This window comes from Zootoca vivipara, chromosome 2 (genome assembly GCF_963506605.1).
Source record: "Zootoca vivipara chromosome 2, rZooViv1.1, whole genome shotgun sequence".
NCBI classification, from domain to species: domain Eukaryota; kingdom Metazoa; phylum Chordata; class Lepidosauria; order Squamata; family Lacertidae; genus Zootoca; species Zootoca vivipara.
The window spans coordinates 55,865,303-55,888,672 of NC_083277.1; the positions used below are offsets into that span (position 1 = coordinate 55,865,303).

At 43.2% G+C, this 23,370-nt stretch overlaps 2 protein-coding genes across 2 annotated transcripts in view; both read left to right on the forward strand.

Annotated features, from left to right (window-relative positions):
• The window catches only part of TRAIP (TRAF interacting protein), a 28,330-nt gene extending 26,201 nt beyond the window's left edge, over positions 1–2,129 (forward strand). The window contains exon 16 of the mRNA XM_035108056.2: positions 227–2,129. Coding sequence (XP_034963947.1) covers positions 227–346 — 120 coding nt within the window. The 3' untranslated portion in view covers positions 347–2,129. The remainder of the gene's footprint in view (positions 1–226) is intronic.
• Positions 2,130–13,518: 11,389 nt separating this feature from the next.
• Positions 13,519–23,370, forward strand: part of RHOA (ras homolog family member A) — a 31,338-nt gene continuing 21,486 nt past the window's right edge. Inside the window, exon 1 of the mRNA XM_035105965.2 lies at positions 13,519–13,667. The gene's annotated coding sequence lies outside the window, so the exon portion shown is untranslated. The remainder of the gene's footprint in view (positions 13,668–23,370) is intronic.

Sequence of the window (23,370 nt, forward strand, 5' to 3'; positions counted from 1 at the left end):
TTGGTCAGCCTTCGACTGGGCTATGGGAATAAAAAACGTTTGACTCCATGATCAGGTAAAACTTGACCTTTCTTCTCTCACTTGGAAGGTTGGGGGGGGAATGACCCTGAAGGTCATTTTTATAGCCCCCAGATATAATGATTTATACGTATCAGATGTGTATGGGAATGTAAAACCTTTCTTTTAAATATTTGGCCACTATTTTCCTTGACGTGTCTCATTTCAGAGTATATCAACAGAGATTCGCCCCCTGGCTTTGAGGTGCAAGAAAAGAAGTGTTTGTAAGCAACCAACAGCAGCTGTTTCTGGCATCAGTCAGACTAAACTAGACAACTTCCTTAAGTAACTATGGATCTCTCTAGCTTACACATAGATAATCAGAGGCCAGGAATGATCTTCTACAGCAGACAGAACAACATGGTGACCTAAGTGAGCCAGGATGACTCCACAGTGGCACAGCAGCTGCACTCCCCCTGGCTTTGTGTTCATCTGACTCCCCCACCCCACCCCCTGCAATTGAACATGAAGGAATGGCTTTGCTGTGCTACCAGACAAGGACTGAGTAGTTTCTGTTCCAGAATGTCTTCTCTCTCTGCTGTCTTGTACTACTGTATTTTAATCCTGGTAAGCCAAGGAAGCCTTGGTTCCTGTAACTTTTGACTGGGGAATACTGCATCTGAAAAGAATGTGGCTTGAGAAGTGTCTCCTCAGTAAAATGCTGTTATGTTAGCATCTGTGACATGGAAACCTTCATATAAGAAGAGAATTATTATTTGCAACTGTCAAGTTGCATTGGTGCCTTGAGTGATTGGGTGGCATACACAAGAAAAGAATTTATGTAATTGATCTTCTAACATCAGGGAGCAAGGTCATGTCTTTGCCAGATATCTCTGCTAGATCTCTTAGCTCTTGATCCTCATCTTTAGTGGCAGCACTTAATGCTCAGTTAATGCTGAATTTCTCCATTCTTCTCACTGATTTGGGGTATTCCCCCCCCTTTTTTAGGCTAATACTTTTTGGGAACTGTTTACATGTTTTTTGTCTCAAGGAATGTCCTGCTTCTGAAGGTGAACAGAGTCTGTTGTTTTTATGTAAGGATATTCATGTTTCTTACTTGAACACCCAGTTGCTCAATCTCTTACATGCCTAGTGTTCAAACTAATTTCAAGCATTCTGCAGCTTCTCAAACGCAAATGTTGTCTCAAATATCTGGCATTCAGTTGTCACCTTTTTCTCCTTGAGTTAACAGTGCACTGTGTTTGAGAGATGGATATTTTTGGAGGGAACTTGCAATATTTAGATCTGTATTTTACTTTGATTTTTGTCCTAGACATTTCTCCCCACCACCCCAAACTGTTGGTGCCATTTCTCTCTGAATTTTTTGTTTCTTGCCTTCAAGGAGGGTTTTATAGAGCATAGGGATATTGTTCTTCCAGAGTTAGACCTGATTTCCTGATGGAATAGCAAAATTCAACTATCTTTTGTAGTTACTGCTGAGTCTAGGCTTAAAGTGGGTTTGCCCCCAAAGTTTTAAGGATTCAATCCATAAAATGGGGATTAAAAATATTGCTTATCTGAAGCAAATGTCCACTTGTTTCCTTAAAGAGATTCAGGCAGAAGGGACCTTCTGAGTTGGAGTTACCCTGGTGTTTTGAGTTGCAGGGAAATTGGTAAAAAGCTTTTGCTGAGTATCTCCACCTTAACTCCAAAGTTAAGTCGCAAGCTTACCTGAGACATAAATCAATGAATGAATGAACTTGTACTTAAAATTCATAATTGTATTTATTTTGAATAAATGTTGTATGTGCCCCATCCGTTAAAATGATGTTACACAGTATTAGGAATGGTCACTCTGTTGGTGCACTAAGAGGTGATAATGGCACAAATTGCTAACTGTACATCTGGGAGTGGGGAGGGTCACAGCCCCTCTAGGTGAGGATTCTAGAACGTTTGGGTATAACATAAGGACAGCCTTGCTGAATCAGACCAAAAGCCTATCTAGTCTAGTGTTCTGCTTGCAAGTAGCCAACCAGATAGATACCCACGTAAATTCTTCAAGCAGGACATGAGGGCAAGCAAGCTTTCCAGCTGTTGTTCCTCAGTGACTTACACTGATGCTCCTTGTTGATCTTGGAGGTAGAATCTAGCCATTATTACTGATACCCATACTGAAATTATCTGCATTCTCTTTCTGCTGACTTCACTGCTTAGTTTCCCACCTCCAACTCAGGATAGCCATGAATCTGATGAAGTGGGCTGTAGTCCAACTAAACCTTATGCTATGGTAATGCTTTATTTTTTAAGTGTCACAGTACTCCTTTTTTTTCTTCTTTCCTATGTCCCTTGGAAGCAATTCCTACTTATCACAGGCCCACAAGTGAATTACTGTTTATGTTATCATTGATACAGTTTATGTTATCCCGCCCTCCCTTAAATGAGTTCAGGGCAGCATACATGGAAATGGTGCTGTGTCACTCTCAACATCCTATCCTGATGTATGCTGGGTTGAGTTAGTGATTGGCTCAAGGGCATCAAGTGATCTTCATGGCTGAGCAGGGATTTTAAGCTACTTCTTCCCAGTTTTAAGTAAGCAGTGGAAATATCTATGCACCATGAAGCAGAAAGACAATTGATAAATAGCCCCCAAGGACAGTGTGAGTATCTTGAACGTCTTAAATTTTAGTTGATCCCATATATTTTCCCTAAAGGGGAAGGGGGAATCAGCAAAGCAGAAATCTGTGGCTTCAGACATTGTTGGTCTGACCTTAAGAATTCTGAGTTTCCATACCTCACCCACAAATTCTAAGTTTCACTCCAGGCTTTCAGTAGTTTGTTGGAGCAATTCAATTATATAACAGCAAACTTTAAAAAAAAATCAGGGGTCTTCCAGTAAGGAAAGTGACAGGAAAACGCACCAGAAAGTGTGGGATGATGATTGATGCATGGGAATAATCTGATTACATTGTAGGTTATAAAATAAGAGGGTCAATATTTATCATTTCCACACCTCCAAAAGCTTCCTGAAACATTCCTGTTCTAGTTCTGTTTGCTTTGTACAATAACAGTTCAGAACTGTTTAAGGAAAGTTGTAGCCACTTCCTCTTACTAATACAGGTCATGGGTGCTATAAAAAGATTGCTTTTATGAGGTCTTATCTCTGCCCTGTTGATAATGTACATCTACCTTAATGAGGTCTCAGTCAGGCTTAAAACAATAGTTTTTGGACAAAATCCATGTGCACATTGCTTCTATTCTGGACACTTCATCATTTTCTTCAGCTACTGGGCAGTAAGGAGGTATTGTAGCATAAAGGTGAACTGAAATAAAACAATCATGAGTGGAATGGGATATTCAGAGAGATGATGCTGTTTCTTAAGTCAACTACCAGAGGCATTTTCTACTACAATTAAATTACTAAGACAAGGGCAGGCCCAGTTTTCACTTCCAGTAAGTTCTTACTATATTTTTTCCAGACTTGCATGCTTTTCTCAGTATTGACTCATCTTTCCTAAGGGGAAAATGTCAACTCCCATTTGGCCTCAAAGCTTAAATTTGGCAATAACCAATTTTTACAGAGCTGAGAGAAATCATAGTTTGGGAGGAGGGAGCATTAACATTGTTTACTCAAGCATTTGCCTGTGGTATTTATTTACTGAATTTTTAAGCCTTTAGAGGTCAAGGAGGTGAATCTGATCGATTCTGACTAAAACTGGATAAATTACACAGCATGTACATCACCTTACTCTTAAGTAGTTAAAAGTTAATATAGAGGATTGTAAAAGGGCAGGCTGAAGCATTGCTTTACGTCATGCTATCCTGAACTTGGTACTGCCAAGTATTCAACATGACAGGCTTCTGCAATAGAATTTTTGTTTCTAGGTATTGTGCTTCATATATCCTATGAGGGAGCGAGGACACCTGTCTCCTACCTCTTGGAACTACGTTTCTGGCCAGGCTGAAAGAGGTATTATCAGAAAGTCAGAGGGAGAAGTTCATAGTTTTCGGGTGACCTAAAAATCTGACCAGTGCCCATGCTGATGGGTTGAAGTCTAGCAACAGCTGGAGGCCATATGCTAAGCTAACCCACATCTAGAGAAATCTGTGCACCTTCGCAAGCCCATCTGCCCTGTGAAGAAGGAAGGTGAGGAAGGTAGGCAGAGACAACATTGGGGCCTGCTCCAGTTGCACTGTCCCCCTTTTCCGCCCTGGCCAAGAATGGATAAGACCTGTTGGAACAGGCCAAGGGTCCATCAATTTTAGCATCCAGTTTCTATATCTATTGCCCAGTGCCATTGGTGCTATAATTAGCTCATCATTTGTTTCCCATTCTAATAAAAAATACATACATTTTAGACAGGAGTTTATCCTTCTTTTGTAAGTTCTCTTTCAGATTGTGAGCTTTGGTCCAAAACACCCCTTTCTTTGTCTACCTTAAACATATCATATGTTTGGTGTTATTGCAACCAATCCGTAACTTGGCCCCTTAAGTTCTCCATAGGTTTCAGTCTGGGTTTGCCTCCTGTAAGGCACCCATTATCTGTCCTCTTAATTGTAATTGCTCCAATGGGGGATAACAATAATAATGTTTTTTCTTTCTAGCAGATATTTTTTCCGGACTCTATACAAATTCTTCCCAAGAATGTGGTTCATAGAAATTTTTGCTTTCCCATACCAAAGACATGCATGCCAGCCAAAACTTAAGTCATCAGCCACTTAAGCTTTTCAACTTGACCACCCTACCCCCTTCCTTTATTTCTGATGGCAGACTTTTATTGTTACCTTGATTTCTTCAAACAGCTTGTTCCCATGCAGGGCAGCAACCATTTCTGGAGAAAACTCCCTTTTTGTTCTCCAGTCAATACACCAAATAGATATGAGCGCACCTGTTGGTAGCTCGCTTTGGTTGCCACAGGACCCCTCAACGTCCCAGTCATCCCCAGGACCTTCTTCAGGGTGCTTGTTGCCTCTGAACTACCCCAAAACTCCAAAAAAGCAGCAGCCAGGTCGTTGCAATAGCGGCACCAGCTTCCTTCTCCCCTTGCGGCTGCAAACCAGAAGTCCACATCAAAATTTCTTTTAACTTGTTTGCATAGCCACCTTTCCCATAGAGCTTAGTGGTGCGTCGTGCCAGGCCACCGGTGCTCTCAGGGGCACCCCAGCAAGTGGGGGAGCTGCACGGATTTGCCGGCGGCCTCCCCTTTCTCTGCACACCCGCCAGCTGCGCCCCACCAACCATAAGGCTGGCGGGCATGCAGCTTCCCTCCCAAGCCTCTGCAGGGATCACTCTCCTCCTGAGGAGGCTTGGGAGGGAAGCTGCACTCTCCTTCCAAGGAGGCTTGGGAGGGGCACAACTTCACTCCCAAGCCTCTGTGAGGATCGCTCTCCTGCAGCAGCATGGGGGAGAGTTGCGTCCCCCGCCCCTGATGGCTGGCAATGCACAGCTATGGCCACCCCAACACTATCTGTGGCAATTTGGGCTGGGCGGATATTTGCACCCTGGCGCCGCATCTGCTAAAGACGGCCCTGTTTGCATATAATTTTGGACCTCCGATATAGAAATGCAGTAGCATTCGCTGTTTGATTGTTGTTGTTTAGTCGTTTAGTCGTGTCCGACTCTTCGTGACCCCATGGACCATAGCACGCCAGGCACTCCTGTCTTGCACTGCCTCCCGCAGTTTGGTCAAACTCATGTTCGTAGCTTCGAGAACACTGTCCAACCACCTTGTCCTCTGACGTCCCCTTCTCCTAGTGCCCTCAATCTTTCCCAACATCAGGGTCTTTTCCAAGGATTCTTCTCTTCTCATGAGGTGGCCAAAGTATTGGAGCCTCAGCTTCACGATCTGTCCTTCCAGTGAGCACTCAGGGCTGATTTCCTTCAGAATGGATAGGTTTGATCTTCTTGCAGTCCATGGGACTCTCAAGAGTCTCCTCCAGCACCATAATTCAAAAGCATCAATTCTTCGGCGATCAGCCTTCTTTATGGTCCAGCTCTCACTTCCATACATCACTACTGGGAAAACCATAGCTTTAACTATACGGACCTTTGTCGGCAAGGTGATGTCTCTGCTTTTTAAGATGCTGTCTAGGTTTGTCATTGCTTTTCTCCCAAGAAGCAGGCGTCTTTTAATTTCGTGACTGCTGTCACCATCTGCAGTGATCAAGGAGCCCAAAAAGGTAAAATCTCTCACTGCCTCCATTTCTTCCCCTTCTATTTGCCAGGAGGTGATGGGACCAGTGGCCATGATCTTGGTTTTTTTGATGTTGAGCTTCAGACCATATTTTGCGCTCTCCTCTTTCACCCTCATTAAAAGGTTCTTTAATTCCTCCTCGCTTTCTGCCATCAAGGTTGTGTCATCTGCATATCTGAGGTTGTTGATATTTCTTCCGGCAATCTTAATTCCGGCTTGGGATTCATCTAGTCCAGCCTTTCGCATGATGAATTCTGCATATAAGTTAAATAAGCAGGGAGACAATATACAACCTTGTCGTACTCCTTTCCCAATTTTGAACCACTCAGTTGTTCCATATCCAGTTCTAACTGTAGCTTCTTGTCCCACATAGAGATTTCTCAGGAGACAGATGAGGTGATCAGGCACTCCCATTTCTTTAAGAACTTGCCATAGTTTGCTGTGGTCGACACAGTCAAAGGCTTTTGCATAGTCAATGAAGCAGAAGTAGACGTTTTTCTGGAACTCTCTAGCTTTCTCCATAATCCAGCGCATGTTTGCTATTTGGTCTCTGGTTCCTCTGCCCTTTCGAAATCCAGCTTGCACTTCTGGGAGTTCTCGGTCCACATACTGCCTAAGCCTGCCTTGTAGAATTTTAAGCATAACCTTGCTAGCGTGTGAAATGAGCACAATTGTGCGGTAGTTGGAGCATTCTTTGGCACTGCCCTTCTTTGGAATTGGGATGTAGACTGATCTTCTCCAATCCTCTGGCCATTGCTGAGTTTTCCAAACTTGCTGGCATATTGGGTGTAGCACCTTAACAGCATCATCTTTTAAAATTTTAAATAGTTCAGCTGGAATATCATCACTTCCACTGGCCTTGTTATTAGCAGTGCTTTCTAAGGCCCATTTGACTTCACTCTCCAAGATGTCTGGCTCAAGGTCAGCAACCACACTACCTGGGGTGTACGAAACCTCCATGTCTTTCTGGTATAATTCCTCTGTGTATTCTTGCCACCTCTTCTTGATGTCTTCTGCTTCTGTTAGGTCCTTACCACTTTTGTCCTTGATTATGGTAATCTTTGTACGAAATGTTCCTTTCATATCTCCAATTTTCTTGAACAGATCTCTGGTTTTCCCCATTCTATTGTTTTCCTCTATTTCTTTGCATTGCTCATTTAAGAAGACCCTCTTGTCTCTCCTTGCTGTTTTTTGGAAATCTGCATTCAGTTTCCTGTATCTTTCCCTATCTCCCTTGCATTTTGCTTGCCTCCTCTCCTCCGCTATTTGTAAGGCCTCGTTGGACAGCCATTTTGCTTTCTTGCATTTCCTTTTCCTTGGGATGGTTTTCGTTGCTGCCTCCTGTATAATGTTACGAGCCTCCATCCATAGTTCTTCAGGCACTCTGTCCACCAAATCTAAATCCTTAAACCTGTTCCTCACTTCCACTGTGTATTCATAAGGGATTTGATTTAGATTGTATCTTACTGGCCCAGTGGTTTTTCCTACTTTCTTCAGTTTAAGCTGGAATTTTGCTATAAGAAGCTGATGATCTGAGTTACAGTCAGCTCCAGGTCTTGTTTTTGCTGATTGTATAGAGCTTCTCCATCTTTGGCTGCAGAGAATATAATCAATCTGATTTCGATGCTGCCCATTTGGTGATATCCATGTGTAGAGTCGTCTCTTGTGTTGTTGGAAGAGAGTGTTTGTGATGACCAGCTTGTTCTCTTGACAGAACTCTATTAGCCTTTGCCCTGCTTCATTTTGAACTCCAAGGCCAAACTTGCCAGTTATTCCTTTTATCTCTTGATTCCCTACTTTAGCATTCCAATCCCCTGTAATGAGAAGAACATCCTTCTTTGGTGTCATTTCTAGAAGGTGTTGTAGGTCTTCATAGAATTGGTCAATTTCACTTTCTTCAGCTCCGGTAGTTGGTGCATAAACTTGGATTACTGTGATGTTAAAAGGTCTGCCTTGGATTCGTATCGAGATCATTCTGTCATTTTTGAGATTGCATCCCATTACAGCTTTTGCCACTCTTTTGTTGACTATGAGGGCCACTCCATTTCTACTACAGGATTCTTGCCCACAGTAGTAGATATGATAGTCACCCGAACTGAATTCGCCCATTCCCTTCCATTTTAGTTCACTGATGCCCAGGATGTCGATATTTATTCTTGTCATCTCATTTTTGACCACATCCAGCTTACCTCCATTCATGGTTCTTACATTCCAGGTTCCTATGCAATATTTTTCTTTACAGCATCGGACTTTCCTTTCGCTTCCAGGCATATCCGCAACTGAGCGTCCTTTCGGCTTTGGCCCAGCCGCTTCATCAGCTCTGAATCTACTTGTACTTGTCCTCCGCTCTTCCTCAGTAGCATGTTGGACGCCTTCCGACCTGAGGGGCTCATCTTCCAGCGTCATAACTTTTATATGCCTGTTGTCTTTGTCCATGGAGTTTTCTTGGCAGGGATACTGGAGTGGCTTGCCAGTTCCTTCTCCAGGTGGATCACGTTTAGTCAAAACTCTCCACTATGACCTGTCCATCTTGGGTGGCCCTGCATGGCATAGCTCATAGCTTCTCTGAGTTATTCAAGCCCCTTCGCCACGACAAGGCATTGATCCATGAAGGGGATCAATATCGCTGTTTGATATCCTGCTAAATTATATATCCAGGTTTGACTTGAGCAGAGTCTTCACCATAGGGAGAATTTTACTGTAAGGCTTTGGGGAACAGTCATAAGAATATGTTGAATTATGAAGCAATTATCTTTCTTTTAATCATCCACTGGGGAGAACCATGAAACATTAGTAAGCTCAAAAGGTGCATCATTGCAGCGTGGGGTGGGGGAGGTACTGCATGATCCATGGCCTTTTAAATGATGAGGTGCTGGTGCCATCCAGTGGTTTTTCTAGGAAGTCATTTCTGTATATGGTATGCAGCCAAATGAAATGATATGTTTCCATGGGGCTAGTTCTGTACATTTAAGAAGAGCATCTATAGGAACTATATCTATGGGAACCATTTGCACTATACACTTTGCAGTAGCATACCACAAAAAAATCTTGAGAACTGTAGTTTGTTAAGGGTGCTGAGTTAGATGTCTGCTCCCCTCACAGGTCTAGTTTCCAGAGCAATTTAACAGACCTCCCCCCCCCAAGGAACAGAGTTAGATCAATTAATTTAAACTGATCAAATAACTGTGAGAGTGTCTTACAATGAATTTCAAGCTCTTTGTCTGAAATAATCAGACCATCACCCCCACTGTAGTTTTCCGTTTAATGTAGCAAGTCTACCACTCAACCAGTGCTGCCAATTTCACTGGAAGTGTATCGAGTTGGAAGCAGAACATCTTTTAATATACTTCCTCCCCTATCAGTTATTTTCATTATGAACCCCCTAATGAACCATTTTACACTTTCTGTCACTACAGAGGTACCTCTGGATAAGAACGCTTCTGGTTGTGCACACTTCGGGTTACGAGCTCTGCTAACCCGGAAGTAGTTGCTCCAGGTTGTGAACTTTGCCCCAGGATGTCAGCGGGAGGCGCCATTAGCGAAAGCATGCCTCAGGATAAGAACAGTTTCAACTTAAGAACGGACCTCTGGAATAAATTAAGTTCGTAACCAGAGGTACCACTGTATTTTTACGCTATGAGAATCGTTGCTCTGTATCCAAGACAGGAATACCAAATTGTTCCCCTGAGCAAGTTGCAGCAATTTCACTTTTACTCTCTTAAGTAAAATATATCCTGGGAATCGTTTTCAGCAGAGTTCAGGAACCATTGTCACTCTTGAGGGCCACATTCCCTCCTGGGCAATGTGCCAGAAGGAGCAGAGGCAAAAAATAAGATTTTTTACCCTTTGTACAATAAGGTAGAAAGGGTAAACATACACTCACACGTACCCTATCATCCATCCAGACATGCAAGCAAGAACCATTATGGGTGTTTAGGGACACATTCCACAGGCAATGTTTGCAAATAGAAGGGCAGGGTAAGTTACGAGATTTGGGGCTTATTTTTCTATATTTTCTGTCAGAAAACAGATTCTGCTTGAAATTAACTGCAAAGAATTACCGTAGCTTACTAAAATCCACTCTTAGTTTTGCTGGTTTCCCCAGCTGAAGCATATATACAAATGACTAACAAAATTATAAGACAAAAGGGCCAAACACTAATTCATTTTTTGTTAACACATTCCCTCATTTCCTATCACTTTCATATTATACAGAAATTCTAACCAGCTTGATCTTCAGTGTTGTGTGTGCAGTAGAGCTGAAGAGCATAAATAAACATCAGAGAATATTTTATAATAAATGGAATATACATCATAGCTGCAGGCCAAAGTTGATATTGACATTTATTTAGTTTACAAAACTTGATTCCTGCTGTGTTTCTTTTCAAAGAAGAACATCAAAAAATGTAAAAAGCCAGTGCTGCTTTTATTATAAACTGCCACCTGATAACTATAATCATTATTTCGAGCAAGCATTGCAGAGACACCTTGCTTGTGTAATAGCATATATTTTCTCTCAAATTCTAGAAAAGGTGTTTCAATGGGGTGGCTGTTGAAAGAAATGTTAAAATGTCTATATTTCAGTGGTGTAGAACCTGCTTTCCATGCAGAAGGTTCCAGATTCAGTTCCCACCATCTCCAGGTAGGGCTGGATAATCCCTGCCCCAAACCCTAAGGCAGGCACCCCCAAACTTGGCCCTCTAGCTGTTTTGGGACTGTAACTACCATCATCCCTAGCTTACAGGACCAGTGGATGATGGTAATTGTAGTCCCAAAACAGCTGGAGGGCCAGGTTTGGAGGTGTCTGCCCTAAGGAGCTGCTAGCAGCAGGTGAAGGTAAGGATTGGGGAACTATTCTGAGGCCAAGGACTGCATTCCTCTCATTCAACTTCCTGGGGGTAAACATGCAAAAGTGGACAGACACACATGTGAATTTTACTTTTGTAAAGTAAGACATTTTACACATGCACACACCTCTCTTTCATCAAGGCAAGCTGGCGACATTATCAAAGCTCAGGGACACGTTCCAGTCAAGGAAAAGGCAATCAAGGGGAGTGCCAAGTGGGATTCGAGAGAGATGTAGTACAGGGAAGAGCCCATTTGCCCCGGGGCCTAAAGTTGCTCATCCTGATCCCTGGTACAGGCAATGGTCTGAATTTCTCTAAGGCAGTTTCCTATGGCTCCAACAGTAAATTACTGTGGTGAACTCTGTTTATATTCCGTGGGAGAGGGGACACAAGTTGCCAGGCAGAGAGGGGTCCAGGACTAAGCTTTTTACTGGGTTTCAAAGATGGGCGAGGACAACAAAGGCAACATCCCTTGTGGCGGGCATCCATTCCGCAGTTATCTTTTAGTGAAGTTTTTAATGTTTGATGTTTTATCACTTTTTATTATTACTATTGATATCAGCAAAAATCTGCCTTTATTCCCTTATTGGGTTCTCCATCGGTTGGAGAATATAACAGAGGCCAACCAGAGAAGTTTGAGAAGCAAAGCCTTTATTTTCGCTGTTGCAACAGGGTCCTTCCTCTCACACAGGAGAACAAGGAAGGAACCCCAAACAAAGATGTCTTGCCCTTAAAAAGAAATTTGAAATTGGTTTCAGCCCACCCCCCAGAAGCATCATCCATGTGTCACAGAAGGGGTGTAGCCCAAGACCCCTCTCCCTAGATTCATCATAGGTACATCATGAAAGGGGAGGTCTGGTGGCAGTAATCTGAGCATCCTGGACCCTGCCCCCTGCCCCCAAAACCTAATCAACAAAATTGAGAGATATTTACATTTCCCTGTTTCCCAGCCAAGTTAATCACACCCTTTTGTCTGGCAGTCAGGTATCAGGATGCCAGGGATTATCACTTTAATTCCTGAGACAATGAGAAGGTTCCCCCCACCCCACTTCTTCCTTGCAGAGGAACACCTGGTCAGAGAGAGTCAAAATGGTGTCAGTCAGGCCTGTTTTCCTGTGCTGCTTCAGACATGTTTCTGTACATTCATGTACATGTTTTATGAACAATTATTATATATATATATATGACCTCAAAATTCTTATAACACTATTAATATTTTCATCATCATCATCGGGGTTCCAGGTTTCTGTAGCGATTTAAGACCAAACAAAAACAAAAGGCAAACTAATAGGAACGCCCGACCTTTGAAAAACTCTTCCCTCTCCGAAAATGTATAGAATGAGTAATAGAATGTGCTGGAAATGTAATGAAAAGGAAGGGGACTTTTATCATATGTGGTGGAAATGTGAAAAGGTTAAAGGATATTGGGAAATGATATATAACGAACTGAAAAAGATATTTAAATATACTTTTCCCAAAAGACCAGAGGCCTTTCTGTTAGGACTGATAGGCCAAGAGATAACAAGGGAGGATAGTACCCTTTTCTTATATGCGACAACCGCGGCGAGGACATTATTAGCCCAAAAATGGAAAACCCAGGACTTACCGACAATTGGAGACTGGCAGACAAAGATGATTGAATATGCAGAATTAGCGAGACTGACTAGCAGGATTCGAAACCAGAGGGAGACAAGGTTTCTAAGGGATTGGAGTAAATTTGTGGACTATATGGAAATGAACTGTAAAGGTTTAAAGACACTTGCAGGCGTGAAATAAATCCTACGAATTGACCCTAAAGATTAGATACAAAGGAACTGCGAGATAAGAACTGATTAGAAAACCTTTTGAGGGGAGGGAGGGAAGTCAAGCTCGGCGGAGCATGTTTTTTTGGGATGTTTGTATTTTTGAATGTTTGTTTATGTGTTTGTTTGTCTTGTATAATGTTTTAAATGTGTTTATTTTGGAAAATTTAATAAATAATTATTTAAAAAAAAAAAGAAAAACTCTTCCCTCTCGCCGTGGGGCAACTTGTTTCTTCCCCCACCCCACCCCTGTTGTGGGCAACAGTAGACTCAGAAAAAGAAAAGCAGAGATTCTCGAAGGAAGGGGTTCATCCAGCGATTGTTCTCTTTCCCGATAGGCGCGCCACGGCAGGTGCCCGGCCCTGTTTTTCCTGAACTCCTTCCTGCTCGCCTAGCCCCGCCCAAACACCTCAGCCCGTCCGGACGCAGGTGAAGGTAGGAGGGGGCGCGGCCTTGACTCCTGCTTTACCTCCGCTGCACGTAAACATGCGCACACCCAGGCCCGGCACCCTCATCACCCCCCCCCCTCGCCACTCCAGGCTTCCTTGTCCAACACTGTCGGGAAAGTTAAGAGCCTGTTCACAAATAGATTGCGTCCTTTTATAGCGCCTCCTCCCAGCAGCACCCGCGCCGCGGCCGCCGATTGGCTACCGAGACGCGAAGGGGCGGGAACGCGCACGTCGCGTTTTTTTGTATGAGAGCGTGAACGCGCTTTCCTCTCGGCTCGACCCGCCCCGCCGGTTTCCGTTCCTCAGCCGCTGCCGGAGTTTGGGCCCGTAGAAGGCGAAAGGAAGCAGCGCCGGGGAGACGCCGCGGAGGACCCCTTTCAGGTAGAGTGTCGGAGAGGCCGCAGGGTCAGGGAAGGGGGCGAGGGCGGCAGGCGGCGAGGAACGCGGGAGCGGAGAGGCTCGTGGCCCTGCGGGGCCGCTCCCTGTGCGGCCTGCCCCACCCGACAGCCAGTGGCCACTGAGGGAGCGGGAATTTCCTCCGCTCTTCCTGGTGGGGCGGTTAGAGTAGGAAGTACACACACACACACACACACACACACACGGGGTATGCTACGTGGGCGGGCGAGGGGCTCGTGGGCACAAGCTAAGGCGGGGTGGGGAGTGGAGTGGAGCCTCCTGCTGTCTCTGGGTGACGGGGCCGTCCGAGCCTTTTATTTTCTTGGTACGAGAAGAGGTGGCTCAGCCGCCGCCGCCGCCTTCCCCCTTTGGGTGGAGTTCGGGAACTGCCTGTTCCAAGCGGGGCTGCGGGTGGCGGGTCTCCAGGTGAGCCTAGCGGGGATGCCAGGCGGGGGGTTCCCACGGCAGCCCTCCTTTTAAAACATAAGTTTCTGTCGATTGTTTGGGCTGGATGATGGGTGTTGTTTCCTCTCTTGTTTGTCGAGCTGCTCTTTTTTCCTCCTCGGCGGCCTTGGCGTTGTTTTAAAAGGAAAAATAACTCTTGAAAATACCATGAAAAGTGCCCGAATGTGCAGTGCTGGATTTTAGATTTCGCAGAGCCTCTGGGCTGTGTAGTGGTGTAGCCCGGGCGCTGAATCTTTGTAAGGGTTTCTTCTCCAGAAGTGTGTGGGTGTTCTCTGATCATAATAGGAGGCCCAAATGGAGAAGACACGCTGTGTGACTGAATAACGTTGTGTTTTGCTGAATAATGTACTAGAAGCGTGCTGTTAACTTCCAGATTTGCTGCTGATTTAGATTTCCTCCCGGTAGCATTCTGTCACATGATCAACTTCAGTTTTGTTCTTGGTTTTGTTTGTTTGTAGAGGCTTCTTTACATTAACTTAACTGATTACCTCATAAGACAGACAATGCAAGGGGTTGGTGTGACCTGATGCGAATTGCAGCTGAAGCCAAACAGGTCTTTACTCATGTACAGTCACCCTCAAGAGTTGCTAATCAGACCCAAATTTCCTTTACAATTTATTTTGAAATAACTTTTGTTAATTATTTGGGATCTATTCTTAATGTGTATTTTCAGCATGTGGGGTCTATCAATAATATATACTTTGATGCTTCAAAATACATACATTTCAGTAATCCTTCTGATAGCCCTGTAAGGCAGACCAGTATCAGTTTCTCATGCTGCAGATGGAGTTGAAGCCAAGAGGACAGTGACTTGCCCAAGGCCATCTAAGTGTGTTGATGGATAAATTGGCAGGTCTTCTCAATTTTTTTAGCAGAATGTTTTTATATAATCCGATGCTGAATGGGTTCAAGTGCCTACTCTTTGATGAAGCTCATCACATTACTTTGGTCAGTCATTATCTCTCAACTTAAACCTACCTCACAGGGTGTATGTGAGACTGAAAGGAGAGGAGCTTCTCTTGGAAAAAGGGTGGTGTAAAAATGTAGTAATAAAATTATAATGTTGACCTTTTTGGGGTTAGAATTATAGGGAGCAATATATCTTTGCAACAAAATAATAATAATAATGGGTGGAATTCAATGTCCCAATACAGTAATATGATCTGTCAGTGCAGCACTGCTTGGCAGGTAGAACATCTCTCCTCCCCTGTGTGCTGTTCTAGAGGTTCTAGCTATTCAGAGCAGATTGTGGGGGAAGGTGAAGGGCTCCATTGCACTAGGAGGTCTTAGGCTACCAGGTTAATTCAATCCAGCTCAATGTAGTAAACAACAACAACCCCCTAAATACTCAATGTTATGCTGTTCTAGCTCTCTGGTGTCATTAACAATATAATTCAACACTTATAGAATATACAGCAAGTTTTGAAATCTTTTCTGTATCTAACATGTCTTACATTTTAGTCTGGACTGGAGGAATAGATCTGTTTGGTAATGCAGCCAAAGACCCAACCCACTAGGTGTGAATAAATAACCAAATTAGTAGCAGTGGCCTGTAATGCTTCCTGTAGCAATATTTACTCTAGAAGTAGCAGACAATTAGTGATCAGCATTCATATTCTTATATAGCCCATTCCGCATTCTGTAGATCTTTTCCTGATAGCCACCTGTCAAATAAAATTTAAGGACTCAAAAGTAACTGTTGTGATTGGTGGGGTTGCTATGGTAATGCTGTAGGTTTAACACTGCAGTGGGAGGGCTGTGTAAGCATAGCTAGGAAGAGGAAACGTTTATGCAATATTCTGTGTTTGAAATGTTTCAAAGGGTAGGAAAGATTGAGAAGTTGTACTCAAATTACCTACAAATTGCTAGAGTATGTTGGGCTTGGTTGCCACTATATAATTAGGAATTTTTGTCTGGCTTAAAGTGTTAAGATAAACAATGGAAGTACTGTATAGTAACTGAAAATGTGTTCTCTCCCCCCCCCCCTTTCCAATAGCATACTATAGGTGTAGGGAACCTTTGGCTGTCCAGATGCTGCTGGACTCCAATTCTCATCCTTCCTGACCATTGGCTGTACTTGCTGGGGTTGTGGTTCAGCAACTTCCGGAGAACCAGAGGTTTCCCACACCTGGAATACAGTATATTCCTGCGTATAAGACTACTTTTTAACCCAGGAAAATCTTCTCAAAAGTCAGGGGTCGTCTTATACGCCGGGTTGTATTTCTTATACAGTGAGTATATCCCAAACTCTATATTTTATTTGGAAAAGTTTGGGGTCGTCTTATATGCCCAGTCGTCTTATACGCCGGAATATACGGTACTACATGAAAATTACCATTCAGTTCTTTACATTCATAGTGTATTATGCTACCGGTAGTTTTGAATTAATGAATCTGCTTAAACACTTGCAATTGTAACAGTGATCAATAAGGATTTGTGCCCTTTTCCCAGCAGAAGTTCTTCTCAAGCACTGTCTTCTCTGCCCAATGAACCAGCCTACTTTATTGCTATCACAATCTCTACTTTCATCCATACTTTCTTCGATGGAATATTGCAGGCTTGCTATTTGCGCTCTCCTTATTTTCCCGAAAAGTAGCCAGTAAATTAATCTATGGCTTTGAGTAAAACATTTCCACACATACTTCATGTATATTATTGCCTTGTTTAAATATTGCATGGTCTGTCCATATGATCTACAAGCCTGTCTTTATTATCTTGAGCCTCTTGTGCTCCAGTACTTTTTTGCAGGGAGGTTGCATACATTTTATCTCTCACCCAGTTGTTTTTAATTGTCAATTAGAAGGATTTAGAGTAGCTAAATTACATATATTTTGAAATGGAAAAAATAGCTTTCATATAGGTCAACTGGCCTTGAATATGATTTTTTCTCAGCTGGTCACTGGTACTGCCCTTGTACCCTTTAGAACAGGCATAGGCAACCTTGGCAGGGCCAGTGCTCAGGGATCATGGGAGTTGTAGTTCCAAAACATCTGGAGAGCCAAGGTTGCCTATGCCTGCTTTAGAATTTCAGTAAATCAGTACAGATTGCACCTTCAGATGTGTTTGGTGTTTGTAATGCTTTTCATGAAATGAGTTCTGTCACTGATTACTGTTGTAGAAAATTTGATTTGGTCATATTTAAAAGTCCATTCTCAATGCCTTCCAACAGATCAATTATTTCATTTTGCAGAACTGAATGGAGAAAGTTGAATAACCACAATTAGAAATAATGCATCTACTGTTAATTGCACAGTTAAAGGAGTAAGGAGAAAGCAGTTCATAGTTGGGACAAGTCTCTAAAGATCACTCGATGTGAAAGTACTCTTTTTTTGCAACTTATCACCTATTGGATCCACATATCACACTTCTGCAGGTAATATTTTCTACACAACCAAAAAGAGGCATGTGGACATTGAAGTTTATGCTTGGGGACCATCATCCTCCCAAAACATCTCCTCGTAACTTCTGCAGGGGAGGCAGAAGGTTAATGTAATGGTGCTGTTGCGGCTACTCTCGAGTAAAGACGCCCAAATCCGCTATGTCTTTAAGAGTTTTATTGTGCATAGTATTTACAGTGCAGAGATAGCAGAAAACATGACCTCTCAGTCACTCGCAGAATCTGGGAGTGGGTGTTTCCTGTTGCGTATCCAGCATAAGAGTTTGGGCACCCCGAAACGCCTCCTCCTGACCTTACGTTTGGTGGCGCGCCTTAATTTGGACGCCGGAAGGGGTTGCCTGTTCCCCTCCACCTGTTGGTCAGGGCGTTGCAATGGCTCTCTAGCATAGCCGATCCCTGACTCCTCCAGCCCACTAACTTCCTCATTCCCCCCACATGACTCGCTGCTGCTGCTGCTCTCACTGGGCGAAGTGCTGGTCAACAGGAGAGGCGAAGGCTTCCTATATGGAGGTCCCCTGACAGTTAATTTCTGACTTATTCACACATGGTGCAATTAGTTATCTAATGATGCTGTTTTCAACTGCTTTTGCCAGCATTGTGTGTACTGCACAAGTACTGTATAGAAGAAATTATATATTTCAATGTATAGCAATTAATGCACTTAACTTTTTTAATCTAGCTTCTAATCTAGCTTCTCAATACAAAATATTCTGCAGATATTAAAAAAGAACAATCCACCTTAAACTAGCCTGACATAAGTTTTTTAAGTACTCTGAAAAGTTTGTAGTGTTGGGAACAACTGTGTAGAAAGTTTCACAATTTGAGGGCCAGCATTGAAAAGTTCCTACTGACCAATTGACCTTACAAGAGAGCCTCTGCGATGGATCATAATACCCAGACAGGCTCAAGCAGATTTAGGTGGTCCCCAGAATAGTGTGGTCCCAAACTGTTTAGAGTAGGCATGTCCAAAGTCCGTTTTGGGGGCCCAACCCGGCCTGCCGGTGAATTTAATCCGGCCCCCGTGGCAGTATATGTCCTGGGGTAAAATCCTTTAAAAAGCTCAGCAACTTCAATTCTAAAACAAGCTCAGCAACTTTGGGGTTAAATCCTAAAAAAAACCTTCAATACTCAAGCTCAACAACTGGTCAGCCCTCATGCATGTTCACTTCATATCTGACTGTCTTTGAAAAAAGTTTGGGCACCCCTGGTTTTAGAGCATTGGAGATCAAAATTGGGGTCGCCCACAAGCAACAGTGCTTTTAATGTTGACATTTCCAAATTGTCTGCTAAGGAAGCTCCATGTAGAGTGGGTACAGTAGTCTATTCTGGATGTGACTAGTGCATAGATTAATGAGGTAATATGGAAAGGACTAGTTAAAAGGACTCTTAGCCAAAGCTGCTACTGGCACTTACACAGGGGATAGGGAACTTTTTTTCAGCCTGAAGGCCACATAGCCTTGTAGGGAATATTTTGCAGTCTGCATGCCAGTGGTGGATGGGGACAGAGACAAAAGCATGTAGACCAGTGGATGAAACTATTGCATGGCTGGAATGTAGCCTATTATAAAAAGTAAAAGTTACGTTTCTACACACACATATCTCTGTGCCACATCCAAGGAAGCAAGAACCATTATCACAGTTCAAGATTACATTTCAGTTAGGGAAGGTGTATAGCAGAGGCATTTGGGGGGGGGGGGTGACTTGCAAAGAGTCCCAAGGACTGGATAAAGTGATTTGCAAGGCTGCATTCGGATCCAGGACCTGAGGTTCCATGCCTGATTTACACAAACCTCATCAATCCCAAATTAGTCTTCAGTCCCCTCTTAAAGAATTCTGCAAATTTGGATTTGCAGGTAGACGATACTTATTGCTAGGTGTAATCTACATATTGGTGACAGTGTAGCCCAAATCTCCAGATGACTTCTCCCAGTGGCTTATGAATTTGGGATGCTAGATGGTGCCTTGAGGGTCCCCATAGACCAGGGTTGGGGAACTTGTGGCCTGCAGGTATAATTAGGCGTTACACTTGTCCCATGAGGCCATTTTCCCCAACCCACTGCATTTGTGTTTTCAAGTATGGGGCAGAGAAGGATGTTACTGCAAAAGAATGTTCAGGAGCTTAACATCAACTCCTGGTTGTTCCTTTGCAGGTAGGCTTGCTGACAGAATCAATCAGCTGATCAGCACTGACAGCAAGCCCCACTGACATTGGCTGCATTGGAGAGTTCTCCATCTTGGCCACATGGACTTTTGCCAACACCATTCAACTGATTTGCATTGTCTTTATTATGTCTTCCCTTAGTTGCTTTATTTCTAAAACTAAAAAGCCCCCATTGTTGTAGCCTTTCCTTAAAATAGAGTTGCTCCTCTGCTTTGATGACTTTGATTACCCTGTTCTGCACTTTTCCCCACTCTACAGTATCCTTTTTGAGGTGCATTTACCACAACTGTGCAGAGTACTCCAAGTGTGGCTGCACCATTGATTTGTATAATGGTATTATACAAATGGTATTATACAATTATAACGGGTGACGTTGTGGGTTAAACCACAGAGCCTAGGGCTTGCCGATCAGAAGGTCGGCGGTTCTAATCCCCGCGACAGGGTGAGCTCCCATTGCTCGGTCCCAGCTCCTGCCCACCTAGCAATTCGAAAGCACGTCAAAGTGCAAGTAGATAAATAGGTACCGCTCCGGCGGGAAGGTAAATGGCGATTCCATGTGCTGCTCTGGTTCGCCAGAAGCGGCTTTGTCATGCTGGCCACATGACCTGGAAAAACCGCAGACAAACGCTGCTCCCTCAGCCAACAACACGAGATGAGCGCCGCAACCCCAGAGTCGTCCGCGACTGGACCTAATGGTCAGGGGTCCCTTTACCTTTACCTTATTATAATATTGGCAGTTTTATTTTCAGTCCCTTTCCTAATTATCCCTAACATGGAATCCACTTTTTTCACTGCTGATGCACCAAATCCACGATGACCTCAACATCTCTTTCCTGGTCACTCACCATTAGCATATATGTCAAGTCAAGTTAAGGGCTTTTACCAGGGGTTCCCAAACTAAGGGCCGGGGGCCGGATGCGGCCCAATCGCCTTCTAAATCCAGCCCGCAGACAGTCCAGGAATCAGCATGTTTTTACATGAGTAGAATGTGTCCTTTTATTTAAAATGCATCTCTGGGTTATTTGTGGGGCATAGGAATTCGTTCATATTTTTTTTCAAAATATAGTCCTGCCCCCCACAAGGTCTGAGGGACAGTGGACAGGACCCCTGCTGAAAAAGTTTGCTGACCCCTGGTTTTTACCCTAATCTATGTCACTTTAGACTTGCTAACATTGAATGGCCACCTCATGAGAAGAGAAGACTCCCTGGAAAAGACCCTGATGTTGGGAAAGATTGAGGGCACTAGGAGAAGGGGACGACAGAGGACGAGATGGTTGGACAGTGTCCTCGAAGCTACGAACATGAGTCTGACCAAACTGCAGGAGGCAGTGGAAGACAGGAGTGCCTGGCATGCTATGGTCCATGGGGTCATGAAGAGTCGGACACGACTAAACAACAACAACAACATTGAATAGTATTTTTCCATTTTAATGCCCCTTCACCCAGTTTGCAGAGATCCTCCATGGATTAAAGATTCTTAGCTTGGTCCAAGGACTGTTAGGCATTCTGCAGGCATAGTGTAGTGCCAGTGTGGTCCACTTGAATTGAGTCCACTTGCACTCAGGCAAGTTGGGCATCAAGGCATTTGTTTTCCAGCCCTGCATCGTAACTCTTCCTTTCATGGTAAAGCGTTAATACAAACTTGTTCCTCAAGTAGTGTTAATACTCCTGTGAATTTTGGCCACAAATTAATATTACTTCCACCTCAAGAAATGCTAAGCTTTTGATCTGTAGGTGTTGAGATGTTTACAGTTCTTTCTTGTGGCCTTTATGTTTAAACTCTTCATAATTGGTTGCTTTAAAAACCTAGTCGCAAACTTCATCTTTCCAACATTAAAAATTGCCAATCTGGTATCTTGAGATTCTGTCTAATTCTGTAAAGCTTAGTATTTGGATATGACACTGGCTGTACATTTGTAGCACTTGAAGTCTGTAAGATGACTTCCTTTGTTTTTGTTTCAGTCTAATTGGTTTAATAATGAAGTTTGACTCGGTGTTTTCTTTTTTAAAAAGTATTTGATTTTTCAGACTATATTTTGTGCTCTCCTCTTTCACCCTCATTAAAAGGTTCTTTAATCCTCCTCACTTTCTGCCATCAAGGTTGTGTCATCTGCATATCTGAGGTTGTTGATATTTCTTCCGGCAATCTTAATTCCGGTTTGGGATTCATCAAGTCCAGCCTTTCGCATGATGAATTCTGCATACAAGTTAAATAAACAGAGAGAAAATCCATACTTCAGTACATTTTCTGGAAGCTTGGTTGGGATTTGATTTTACATAAGTAAATGAAAACTGGTACCCTTGGAGCAAGAAGCTTGTGTTGCTTACCAGCTGGACCATGAGTCCAGTTGGCATGAAAGAACCTCCCTTGGCTGGAGTGTTTGCAGGATTTTATTCACATTGCTGACCCATCCAGTTAGGAAACAGATGATAATTAAAATTCAATTTGTGTATGTAGGGTAATTTAAATAGCAGGATCATTTAGATTCTGCTTTAAGCTCAATCATACCCATCATGCAATGTAAATCAGATTGGAGCTTCAAATTCCTAAACTTGGAATTAGAATAGCTTCAGGCAAAGGCATCGCAGAACTTTTCATTTCAAATATATGTACAGCTTCTAAGCTTGAGATGGAGGAGGGGAGACTCTCACTTGCATAATATTCGAAATATATTTAAAAATAAAAAGATTGTCCTGTAGCACCTTAGAAACAACTAAGTTTGTTCTTGGTATAAGCTTTTGTGTGCATGCACACTTCTTCAGATACGCTGAAACAGAAGTCACCAGACCCTTATATATAGTGGGCGGGTGGGGTGGGGTTTTTCTCAGGAGGGTAGTAGGAGATGGGTGATTGACTCAATGGGTATGGTAAACCTGTTGACAACTGTTAACGACTGCAATTAGTCCTACAGGAAAAAGCAATAGATAGTATGCAGATGATTAGCATATGTAATGAGACAGGAATCCAATATCTCTATTCAGACCAGGTCTCTCCATAGTTTTCAGTTTAGTGATAAGTTGTAATTCAGCAACTTCTCTTTCAAGTCTGTTTCTGAAATTCTTTTGTAATAAGACAGCTGCTTTGAGATCCTGTATTGAATGTCCTGGGATAATGAAGTGTTCTCCTATTGGCTTCACTTTTGCATATTGCATATTAAAATCCAGTCACTCAGTAGCTGCATTTGAATGTAACCCCTAACCTTTGGCTTGTGCACTCCCCTCTCCTTCTTCAGTGTATCTGCAAGAAGCTTCTGCTTAGATTTTAAGTTAACTTCAGCTTGTTCTATTGTCTGCTTGTTCTGTCATCCAGACCCAGACAAATCTTAACTACAGTTTGTTTAAACAAGCTAACTTCAAACCTCATTTTATACAAAATCCGTGACCAAGGAGAGACAAGGTTCCAAAAAGACTGGAGTAAATATGTGGACTATATGGAGAAAAACTGTAGAAGTTTAAAAACACTTGCAGGATTGAAATAAATCCTACGAATTGACTGAAAAAAGACAATGTTGTTGTTGTTGTTGTTTAGTCGTTTAGTCGTGTCCGACTCTTCGTGACCCCACGGACCATAGCACGCCAGGCACTCCTGTTTTGCACTGCCTCCCGCAGTTTGGTCAAACTCATGTTCGTAGCTTCGAGAACACTGTCCAACCATCTTGTCCTCT